General features: G+C 42.6%; 1 protein-coding gene across 3 annotated transcripts in view; it reads left to right on the top strand.

Moving 5' to 3' along the window:
* Positions 1–994: 994 nt before the first annotated feature.
* Positions 995–11,647, top strand: part of IFT56 (intraflagellar transport 56) — a 51,329-nt gene continuing 40,676 nt past the window's right edge. The window contains exons 1-5 of one of the 3 annotated variants that reach the window (XM_083844560.1): positions 995–1,139; positions 1,558–2,057; positions 2,151–2,288; positions 2,397–2,489; positions 9,989–10,103. In XM_083844560.1, coding sequence (XP_083700686.1) covers positions 1,743–2,057; positions 2,151–2,288; positions 2,397–2,489; positions 9,989–10,103 — 661 coding nt within the window. In that variant the 5' untranslated portion in view covers positions 995–1,139; positions 1,558–1,742. Of the gene's footprint in view, positions 1,140–1,229; positions 2,058–2,150; positions 2,289–2,396; positions 2,495–9,988; positions 10,104–11,647 lie in introns of those variants that run through there. The other 2 variants (XR_014586896.1, XM_083844561.1) reach the window with 2 other exon arrangements.

The following is an 11,647-nucleotide window of genomic DNA, read 5'->3' as shown; positions in this document are numbered from 1 at the left end:
TGAACATAGGATCCAAGCTCTGAAGAAATACAGAGTTCTTTATTGCTGAACTATGTTACAAATGACTGCAGTGTGACAGGATATATTTGTTTGTACCAAAACAAGCAAATGACAACAAAAGCCTTCTTTCTTTCTGATGGAGTGCAAAGTAATTTTTATTCTCAAGGAAGCAGAAATGCCAGAAATACAGATACATCATTAAAACACTCCGTTGGCATGTGTTTTTGGGTAGTTGTCAACAGTAGCATAATTTATTGCTCCTCTTCACTGGGATTTCTAATGGTGCAATTAAGATTGCATAAAAGAACAAAGTTTTGTGAATTGCATTGCGTGGCGTTCCTCTGTAACTAGAACAGATCTGCTCTATTTGCAGCAAACTGCAATGTCAGAAATACTACAAGAAACAAGGTCACCACTGTGCTTGAAAATTTTCCAGGATTTTCCAAAGAGACCATCTACTGTATGTTGTTCAAATGTACACAAACTGCATACCTAACATTTTATATTATACTCTCTGATCATGTTTATGGTAATATAGATGGCATGGCTACCGTTTGGTAGTTTTTACCAGATCTGGTATTTTTTACCAGATGGTAGTTTTTACCAAAAAACGATAAACATCTATGTGGTATCACCTGTTGGCTACATAGCATCCTACCAAGAGAATATTACCAGCAACAATCCAGCAAACCGTGATTCTTTATTGGAGCACATGAACAGCCCTGTCAAGTCAGCCAAAAGCTCCATCTATGCTGGTGTCCCATTTCCAACATGAGGTTCCACCATGGCACGTCCTGGTCAGTGTCTCCTTGACTCTGTTGAAGATGGCTAGGTGAGAGTATTCTAGCAATTAAAAATCCTATTTTCTCATCCTTTCATTATCTACGAACACCACAGGGCAGAGGACAAGAGCGTCTTGCGCCACCTTCAGGGACAGGCTTGTGTAAGGTTATGTGATCAAGTCTCATCACCACAAAAACAAAGGAGCACAGAGGAGCAATGACAGGTGAGGAGCCCCAAAAATCTTACCCACCTTGACCTAGCTCCTCCCAGGGCTGTCACAGGAGAGCGATCAGCCCATCAAGATCAATGGGAGAAGCTCTGTGGAGCACCTTAGAGACTGAGGGGCAGTACTGACTGTAAGTGTATGAGACTCATCACGGGATGTTAGGGAAAAGCGTTTTGGGATTGCACAGAATTTAGTATGGGATATTTAGTGGAAGGACTGAAGGTGGGAAAAGGGAGGGATCAAGGTGGTTTGGGAAGGAATCAGTATGGATGGATAAGGGGATAAAAAGGGCTGCCCATGTTTAAAGAAAATGATGGTCAGTACACTTCTCTGGCTGTGCCCTGTCTTTATATTAAATTCCACTTTTAACTATTTTCTTGTATGAAGGGACTCTCTATTCTGTGTGCATGTGTGTGTATGGAGATTTTAGTGCCAGCAACTGGAATTAGAACACAAGTTGTAGGGGCCCATGTGTCTGGGTGCCAGCAACTGGAGAAACTGAACGCGTGCATATTGTGTGTGGGTGTCTGTCCATGTGTATTCACTAGCAAACATGAAGATGGTCTAGCTGGAAAGGAGGACAAACGACTTGAAAGCCAAGTAGAGGAGTGACCGTGAGTCTGGGACAGATACTGGAGAGGGTCTGCAAGATGATTATTGAAAGGACGAGGACCCCCAAGCCAAGCACCGGGACGATCATGAGGAGTGGTGGACAACCAGAAGGCTCATTTGCATGACCGTGCCTCTGTGCATGAGGCAACCGGAGACCAGAGGATCAAAAGGCCAGCTCCTCCGCGCCTGCAGCGGGCGAGGCGGCTCCCTACGGTGCCCTTCTTTTACCGGGGAGCCCCGGCGACGGACCGGCCCCCTCTGGCGGTGCCTACACGACACCCACACCCGCCGCTGCGGCGGCGGAACTCCGGGGGACGGCGCCTGCCTCCAGCCGGCGCCCGTTCGCCAGCCGCGCTCGGGCCTGCGCCTCCTTCCGCCGTTACCGCGGCAACGGCAGCGGCGGCGGAGCGGGGAGCGCGGGCCCGGCGGCAGGATGGTGAGAGAGGGGGCGGGCGGGGACGGGGGGGCGCCGGGCGGGAGGGTTCCCCCGACCCCCCTCTGACCGGGCTCCGCTCCGCTCTCCGCCCAGATGCTCTCCCGGGCCAAGCCGGCCGTGGGGAGCGCCCCGGCGGCGGGAGACAGGCGGAGGAAGAAAGGGAAGAAGGTGCCGCAGCTGGAAGAGCTCCTGGCCCTCCGAGACTTCACCGGCGCCATCGCCTTGCTGGAGGTAACGGCTCTCCGTCGGGGGCTGTAGGCGGGAGCCCCCCGAGGGCCCGGGCAAAACCCCCGAGGGCCCGGGCAAGAAGCTCACGTTCTTTTTTTCTCCTCTCCGAAGTTTAAACGGCATGCGGGTGAGCAGGAGGAGGACGCCGACCTCTGGATCGGGTACTCTGCCTTTCATTTGGGTGACTACAAGCGAGCGCTAGAGGTAAGGTGAGGAAAGCTTGCTCCCCGAGTAGGGAGTCGGGAACCTGGGCTGAAGGGATGACAGCAGGAGGATGTTCTGCAATAGGGAACGGTCCTGCCAGCCAGTTAAATTACAGACATATGGTAGGAAAGCAGTTTGGATTGAAAAAGAGGTATTTGGCCATGAAAATAGACCTTTTGTAGTTATTTACTCTTATTTAATAGTAGGCTTGGTAATCTAATTTGTCCCTTCTAATGTCATAGTTCGTGTCCTCAATTTTCAGTACACTTTTTGCAGTTAACTTTACATGGTTTTGTTTTCAGGTTTAATTATACTTTCATCGTGTACATTATCTGTAATATGCATACATTTTTAACTGTCTGTAGAGGTTGATGTCTCTGGCCATTTGATGTACTTTATTGTTCTTCTGCATGTTTTCTTATACGAGGTAATTCAATGAAATAAGACATTCTTATTCTCCAAAAGTTTAAAGTTAATAAGAGACATGTTGATTATTCAGACATGCATAAAATACCAATATTTGCACCATACAGTGCTTTTGTGTCACTTCTTGCGCATGACTCCATGCGTAATTCTATCTCTTTCACATCCATTTATATCCATTCGCATCCATTTGTATCTCCATTGAAGCTCAGTTTGTTGGCAGTCAGTTTATTGTCAATGTCACTGGAATCCTTTTCGCAGTTGTGCCAGCATATTTCTCTGTAGAAGTGTTAACAGATTTTTTTGCCTACTGTGCTTTGTACCTTTGAGGGCTGGAATCAGTGTGCACCCCAGAACAGAGAGCATTGTGGAGACTTCTCTGGTGATAACCATAAGGCTGCATATAAGCTAGTGAACATTCGGAAACAACTCAGTCTGCCTGAGTGGTGGTTGTCTCATTGCTATATTCTTACAGGTGTGAATTTCTGCATCCGTACAAGGCTGTATTGCACCGTTTTTAGGCGTATTTGTTTTGGCCAATGTCAGTTGATGGAGATCTCCATTACAATTCGCTGTAAAGGTATAGCTATACTCTGAGAAAACATTTAACAGTCTTTTAACTTGCCTTCCCTGGGAGAAGTATTAAAAACAGATGATAATTTGAAGTATTAACAAAACAAAATAACCATGGTGAAATAGATTAAAAGACAAAATATCATCATTGTTCTATATATAACATTAGATGTTTAACTATAGTTAGACGTGATCATGTGCACAAGATTAATGTGTGAGGCAGAAATAGAATTTTTATAGCTTCCAAGTTCACAATGCACTTTCCCCTTACTTTAAAAATGAAAAAGGAAATGTCTATTGGGAGAAGTTAGAACTGGTCAGTGTAATTAAATTGATGGTATACATAGTATATAGAATGTAGAACAATAGTGTAAAACATAACATTAACTTAATATTCACGTTTAGAGTTGTCATTTAAAGATTATGAATATAACAATCAGTGGCTTTATGTAATTTATATCTAAATGTTAGGCTGTTAATAGGGAGTAGAAGTTTAAAAAGAGGAAAAAATGTTTGCATACAAACAAAGAATAGTTTGGAATTTCTTTGAAATAAATTCTGCTCTTTGCAATACCCAGTAGGTGCTTATATAGCCAGAGCAGATTTTAAACTCTTCCTTCAATGAAAGAATAACAGCATTATTTTTGTAGAAATTATATTTTGTCTGTGGTGTTTGATTCACCACTAGGTGATGCTATTGCTTCAGGCTTTTAAAAACTACAATCCGCTCTATTTTTCCATCTTTCTATCCTAGTAGGGGGGAAAAAAAGCCAACCATAAACCATGCATACAAACCTTTTAAAGTGAGAGATCACAAGGACTATCTTTTCTCCTTTACGATTGATTTTGGCACAGTGACAAATCCTGATATCTTTGTCAACTTGGTGTCATGTGGGAAATGAGCTTGCGTATCTCAGCATAGTTTCTTTTGGGACAGAACATTGTGTTTGCAATTCCCAACGTTGTAGTGATCAAGGGAAAGAGCGTTGACTGTGGAGGCTGAATTCCCTTTCAGTTATTAGCTTCAAGGCCGCAGTGCAATGCACAGTCTTCACTGCTGTTTTACAGAGGCATTGGTGTATTCTCAAGGACAAATTCCTTGATTATCTGAACTCCTGGAGCACTCTGGAGTGTGCTGGGACCACAGTAAATGAATCTCTGGAGAATTCTGAAGAATTTTCTAATCCTCATAGTAACATTACACACAGACTAAACGATTCACAATCCCAGGTGCCTGCAAGTGACAATGTATATAGCCTGTGTCACTATAGTCCTAGTCCATAGTTTATATTCTTCATACCTGATGAGGCTCTTCAGAAATCCAGCTACTCATTATTCCTTTTATTTGTATTGATACTTTCACGTGAGCTAGGCATGCTGGTTGCATGGCAACTTATGGAGAGATTTGGAAATTGGATTGAGGTGGCCTCCATCATCTACTGGGAGAGATGGGGAAAAAAGTGAAAAACAGGCAGACCTGCAACTCCATGAATACCTTCAGGGAGAATGACAGCAATACTGAAAATGACGGCACAATCAGATGTTGTTCTTTTCCTATCATAGGCACACCAACTGTCAGTTTCTAGGCTGAGCTCTAACTTCAGCCTAACTAATGTCACACTCTCCCCTTCTTAGCAGGTAGAAGTCTTTCTCAACGGGTATACCACCAACACTTATCTGGTGGGATCATCACTATTGCTGTGCACCTATTTACAAGTGACCCTGCACTGGACCCTTCTAGCATTCATGGTGGCAGTTCCTCCCTGGGGACAGTCAGCTTCCTTCACACTCACAAATTGATTTTTTACTAACAGTGGGTGGCTACAGACTTCTTGGTGTTGTATGGCAACCAGGACCCCCCTAGTCAATGAGAAGATCTAATTAGTTTTGTGGAGTCTACCATCTCTTCTGTTCCTAATGGGGGAACACCCCCATCTGTCTTTCTCACATGACTTGTTCATAGCACTTGTCTTAAACCTTTCCTGAAAACATTCCCAGTGTCACCTATGGACCAGCCAGAATCAGAACATCAGTCTGAGTCCGTTTCTGGGCTGCCTGTTCTTTTAAACTGAAGCATCCAGGACCTAAGAAAGGGAGCTGCCAGATATGGTAATGCTTAGCCATTTCGGCCCATCAGCTGCATGTGTGAGAGCAGAGCCTTCAATACATTGTGAGATTTTGGCAGAAACAAACTACAGCAAGGGATTCAGTCAGGCTTTCCTATTGACTGCCTCCCTTCCAGCAGAGAATCGGGATCTGCTTCACCTCTTTGCTTGGACAGGACCTCCTACCTAACCTGACTTGACTCAGGATTATTTCAGTCAAATAATGAAGCATGACAGGAATAGGGGTATAATAGGGTAATGGTTCACGCATGAGCAATATCTGGTTTTACTTGAGTGCTTCTGCTGGGACTATGAGACTACATGAACACTCAAGTTCCTGGCAGCTGGAACTAGAAAGTGAAAGATGGATTTTTGGCTCTGGGAAGTTCTCTAGGCTTCTCTGTCATTACTGTAATCAGGAAACAAGAATCTCCACACCTCCTTTGAGCACTTCTGAGGCAACTGTAAGAGGCCTCTGTGTGTGGGCCTGTTTAATAGCTCTTCAGGACCAGCATTTATGAGTTTGGAGAATCCTGACTAGCAATGAGGCCAGCACGATTCTGCTCAGCACCCTCAACATTGTCAGTAGGTGTTCATAGTCACAGACAATCTACCTGGCAGCCTGCTTCTTTGGAAAAGTGCATTTGTCCCCAGATAGAGACAGAGAGGTGGAGGAGAGTGGGGAGAAAAAAAAAAAAAGCAAGAAGCTGTTATGGCCCTAGTTGGCAAAAATATGCCACAGGTTGACTGTTGGGAAGGCTTTTAGAGTGTTTTGTTTGTTTGGTTGGTGTTGTGTTTTTTTTTTCTTGGCAAGGTGGACGGAAAGCTCTTGTGAAGTAGTTGTTGAGAGAATGTAATGTTGAATGCCTTTTGCTGAGTGAAGGGGCAACAGCGCATAGCCTGGGCTCGTGGCCTAGAAGTACAGGGTAGAGAAGACTAATGGTCCTCATTTTTATTTACTGTGTTTCCATAGATTGACATTGGTACTGCTATAGCACTTTATTTATTGCTTGCCTTGAAAGGCAAAGCCAGAAGATGACTTGTGTTTATGCGTTTTGTCTTTTCTAATTAATCTCCCTGAAGCCATAGCCGAAAGAGACCTTTGGGTGCATTTAATCTGAATGGATTTTGAAAGATTCCAGATGGTCCCAATAAAGAGCAGGGGCCTGTCTCTGAGAGCTCTGTGACAGGCCTGTGTCAAGACTGAGCTGATCTCAGTAGGAAAAGTTGGCCTGTATGTAAATGTTTGTTTGCTTTGGTTTGGTTTTTGATCAATTAATTTATTGATTTATTTTAAAGTCTTCCTGAAGGACAGCTAGTCCCTGAAGACTAGGAAGACTGGGCTGGCTTTCAAGGGCACACCTTACCAATAGCTTCTCTGTTTGGAAGCGCAGTTTGCTTTCTCTTGGCAACAGAAAAAATTCTTTATGCTTGCAAACTATAAACTTCATTGTTTTCAGCATATGTCTGTTCTTGGAATTCTCTGCCCTTTGGGCATAGCTTATTTTCTGTAGTGATTTATATATATATAATATGTGTCTTTGCCCCAGGGGAAGAAGACTTCCTCCCATAGTGGCACAATCTGGTAGACTCTGACTAGGAAGGGGGAAATCCCAATTCATATGTTTGGAGGAAGAATACGGAGTCAGCAACAGGGTGTGTTGCTGGGAGGGATGAGAGGCTTATGCTGGTTGGGAATTACGGGGATTGCATTCTTTAAGCAGGTCTTGTGAGAACCTTGAATGACCTGGCCTGCTTTTGCCTTATTGGACATGACTGGATGGAGAGTTGGAGCACCAGCAGGAGGCACTTTCACTGGGCTGGTCCTTCCTAGTAATTTAACAGAAGCCTGACAGAGAAAAAAATATCATCAAGGGATCTCCCTGGCTGTGTTTTTAGTACCTATTGTTATGCAGAGCAAAGATGTTTATGTTTAGGAATATCACTGGTAGCTGCAGTGATTTCTTGCTTCATTAAAAAAGTAGATTGAAAGATTTATCTCTTAGTTTTTACTTATTTTTTTTCTCCACAAATAACAAGAAATGATGCAATTTATGTAGCAGTATTAAGGGATATATAATGAATGTGGATGTGTAAGAAATATCAGAATATGGTATCCAGTGGCTTTCGATAGCTCTTGACTGTAAATCTTCATATGAGAAAAGGTGAGGTTAGGCACACTTCAGTATATTTGCTATAATTACATTTTTATCTATAAGGAAGTATTGAATGTGCCCAGTACTGACTTCAGTAGTCTCCAAACATTTTTGTTTGTGCACCTCTATCAGTAGAAAATTTTTGAGCACATACCTGTTGTATATGTGTATTTATTTATTTATAAACTATATAAATGTACTAATGTATTATCAATACTAATATTATTGATATGTACAGTACTACCATATTATGTAATTATAAAACATACACAAAAATAGAATTAAAAAAGATATAAATATGAACTAAACACTGTTTTGAAAATACTCATTTTATTTATTAATGATACAAAATATTTTCTTCTCACACATCATTGGGTTAACTTTCGTGCACCCCCACTTCGGAGACCACTTTGTAAATCTATACCGAGACACTACTTACAGATTTTTAACAGGATATTTAACACTTGCTTCAGTAAGTATTCACAGAGATTTCCTGAGTGCATATGACTCCTCCTCTGACTGAAGGAGGAGTTAGGAAAGCATCAGAAAAGACGGAGGAAGGGTTGGTTATGTTGATGGCTTTGTAACTGTTAAAACATTGACAAAATTCATGCTCCTGCAGTGAAGATTTATAATGTTGCTTGTCCCCACTGTCTGTTCCATTTCTGTAAACAAAAGAGGGCTGCTGAACATATCTTAGATTAAAATGTAACAGTTGTAATAAGGACAATGAATTTAGGAATAAATTGGGTGATCTGAATAATCTAATTATATAGAATCGTAGAGTCATTTAGGCTGGAAAAGACCTCTAAGATCACCTAGTCCAACCTTTAATGTAGCACTGCAAAGTCCACCATTAAACCATGTCCCTATGCTCTACATCTACGCGTTTTTTGAAGGCCTCCAGGGAAGGTGACTCTACTTCCCTGGGTAGCCTGTTCCAATACTTCACAAACCTTTCAGTGAAAAAATTTTTCCTCATATCCGACCTCAACCTCCCCTGGCACAACTTAAGGTAGTTTCCTCTTGTCTTATCACTTGGTGTTTGGGAGAACAGACTGATCCCCACCTAATTATAGTTTCTCTTAAGGTAAGTGTAGAGCATGATAAAGTCTCCCCGAGCCTCCTTTCTCCATCTGAAACAACCCCTGCTCCTTCAGCTGCTCTTCATAGGACTTGTTTTCTAGACCCTTCACCAGCTTCATTGCCCTTCTTTGGACATACTCCAGCACCTCGATGTCCTTCTTGTAGTGAGGGGCCCAAAACTGAACGCAGTATTTGAGGTGAGGCCTCACCAGAGCTGAGTACAGAGGGACAATCACTTCCGTAGCCCTGCTGGCCATAATATTTCTGATACAAGCCAGGTTGCTTGCTGTTGGCCTTCTTGGCCACCTGAGCACACTGCTGGCTCCTATTCAGCTGGCTATCAACCAATACCCACAGGTCCCTTTCTGCCAGGCAGCTTTCCAGCCACTCTTCTCCAAGCCTGTAGCGCTGCTTGGGGTTGTTGTGCCCCAAGTGCAGGGCCTGACACTTGGCCTTGCTGAACCTCATACAGCTGGCCTCAGCCCATTGGTTCAGCCTATCCAGATCCTTCTGCAGAGCCCTCCTACTCTTGAGAAGATCAACACTCGCACCCATCTTGTTGTCCACAAAGTTACTGAGGGTGCACTCAATCCCCTTGTCCAGATTACTGATAAAGATTTTGAAGGGAACTGGCACCAGTACTGAGACCTGGGGTACACCGCTATTGATTGGCCTCCAACTGGATTTAACTCCATTTACCATGACTCTTTGGGCCCAGCCACCCAGCCAGTTTTTAACCCAATGAAGCATACACCCATCCAAGCCTTGAGCAGCCAGCTTATTCAGGAGAATTCTGTGGGAAACGGTGTCAAAAGCCTTACTGAAGTCTGGGTAGACCACATCACAGCCTTTCCCTCATCCAGTGAGCACATCACCATGTTGTAGAAGGAGATCAGGTTCGTCAAGCAGAACCTGCCTTTCATAAAGCCGTGCTGACTGGGCCTGATCGCCTGCTTGCCCTGTAGGTGCTGTGTGATGGCACTCAAGATAATCTGCTCCTTGAGCTTCCCCAGCACCAACATCAGACTGATATACTGTTAAATATATGCTGTTAAAAATTAAATACGTTGTTAAATGATGGAAGAAAAGATTATATTTAATACACACCTATGCTTTTAAACAATTAAAAACAAATCATCCCCCTCTTCTGTTACAGGAATATGAGGCCTTGACCAAACAACCAGCTTGCAATCCTGATGTTTGGGTAAACCTGGCATGTACCTACTTCTTCCTGGGGATGTATACGCAAGCTGAACAAGCAGCCTTGAAAGGTGAGATGTATGTCTGTGATGGAAAGAACTATTTGTTGACTTGAACACTTAAAAGTGTTTTCCAGAGGAAGTATCTGGTGCTTTTTTTCAGAGGAATAAAGGATAATTCTGAGCTGTGTTTGTTGTTGTTGTTTATTTTTTTCCATTCAACATGAGAGTTATAATGCAGTTTGCTCCCTAAAAATAGCTTGGGCAGGTGGAGCAGCTGGAACTGAAAGAAGCATCTGGAAAATAAGTTCTCTGATTAATTTCTAAATACAAAACCCAGCATATGCTGACCAGCAGCAAAAAGTTACTCTTCTTTTGACTGATTCCATGTCTCTGAGCCAGTGCAGATGAAGCTAATTAGGATAGTGATACTATCAAAAAATAAGCATATGAAAGAATTCAGCATTCTCTTTTATGTGGACAAGAATTCTGTTTACACAGTTTGAGTGACTTAGTAGGTGGTCTTATTGCCTTGTAAATTAGATATTAGGGATCTGATTCTTCAAGGCGTGGAGTTTGCTGCAGTCACATTATTACAGTTCCACTCTAATCTGAACATGCATGGGATCATTGAAAAAAGAGAAATGGAAATTAGATTCCAAGGCAATTTTTACTGCCTAAAAATGTTTCTGCAGTTTAATTTTGTTACCCATCACTTTCCGTTTATCTTAGTGATTTATATTGTTTCCCATTACCATAGTATCTCAGTGCTTTCTAAGTTGAATTAATAGTAGTGATGTTCTCAGTCAGCTTCTGACTCCTGCCTTTTTAGGATAAGATTCTCAATGAGTCTTTTGTTTTCTTTTTTGTTTCTTTCTTTAGTTTTCTAGTCTTGGGCTGGAAATAGGGAGAAAATAATAGTGTATTTTCTGCTACTGTGGAGGACCCCCTCCAAAGAGGACAGTTTTATAGTATTTTTTAGAAATAGCTAGATTCTGGTATCTCGTTCAAGTCCTCTGAAAGAGCATTCTGACTTTGATTCCCACAATTGAAAATGTTTTGTTTCCAAAAGTAAAAAGTTTCCTGCAGGGCTTTGTATTTTGTATTGTTGATTTGTGATCTGTATTGTTCAAGAAGTGATCCATGTTGTTCAAGAAGTGTGTAAAATTTTAGCATTCACAGGTAATAATTTTATCTTTAAAGTACCACAAGCTTGAGGTTTAGGAGATTACAATCTAGGATTTGAACTAAAAATAACTGGACAATAGATCCTGAGGTGTCACTATACATAAAAGGTGGAGAAAGCAAGTGGCTGTGTCCAGTACCAGTTGGAGCCTGCTCATTGTCATCAGCTTCGCATAGTGCAAATTACAGTAATCGATTCTAGAGATGACAGATGCACAGCTGGGCATGCATCTTTATTAGCTGTGAGCTGGAAGTGAGGAAGGTTAATGTTTCCCTGCCCCTCAGATCAGCTTAGCAGCATGGCGAGTGGTAAGGTACGTGGTGCGGTTAGTGGTACTCTAACCACTAACAGAAAAGGGCAGGAATATTAAGAAAGGAGTGCATGACATAGGGAAAGTAGCTGCAGGAGGGAACAGAAAATAGCTTAGTGC

Source organism: Anser anser (assembly GCF_964211835.1).
Source record: "Anser anser genome assembly, chromosome: 1".
NCBI classification, from domain to species: Eukaryota; Metazoa; Chordata; class Aves; order Anseriformes; family Anatidae; genus Anser; species Anser anser.
This window is presented reverse-complemented; position numbering and strand designations above follow the sequence as displayed.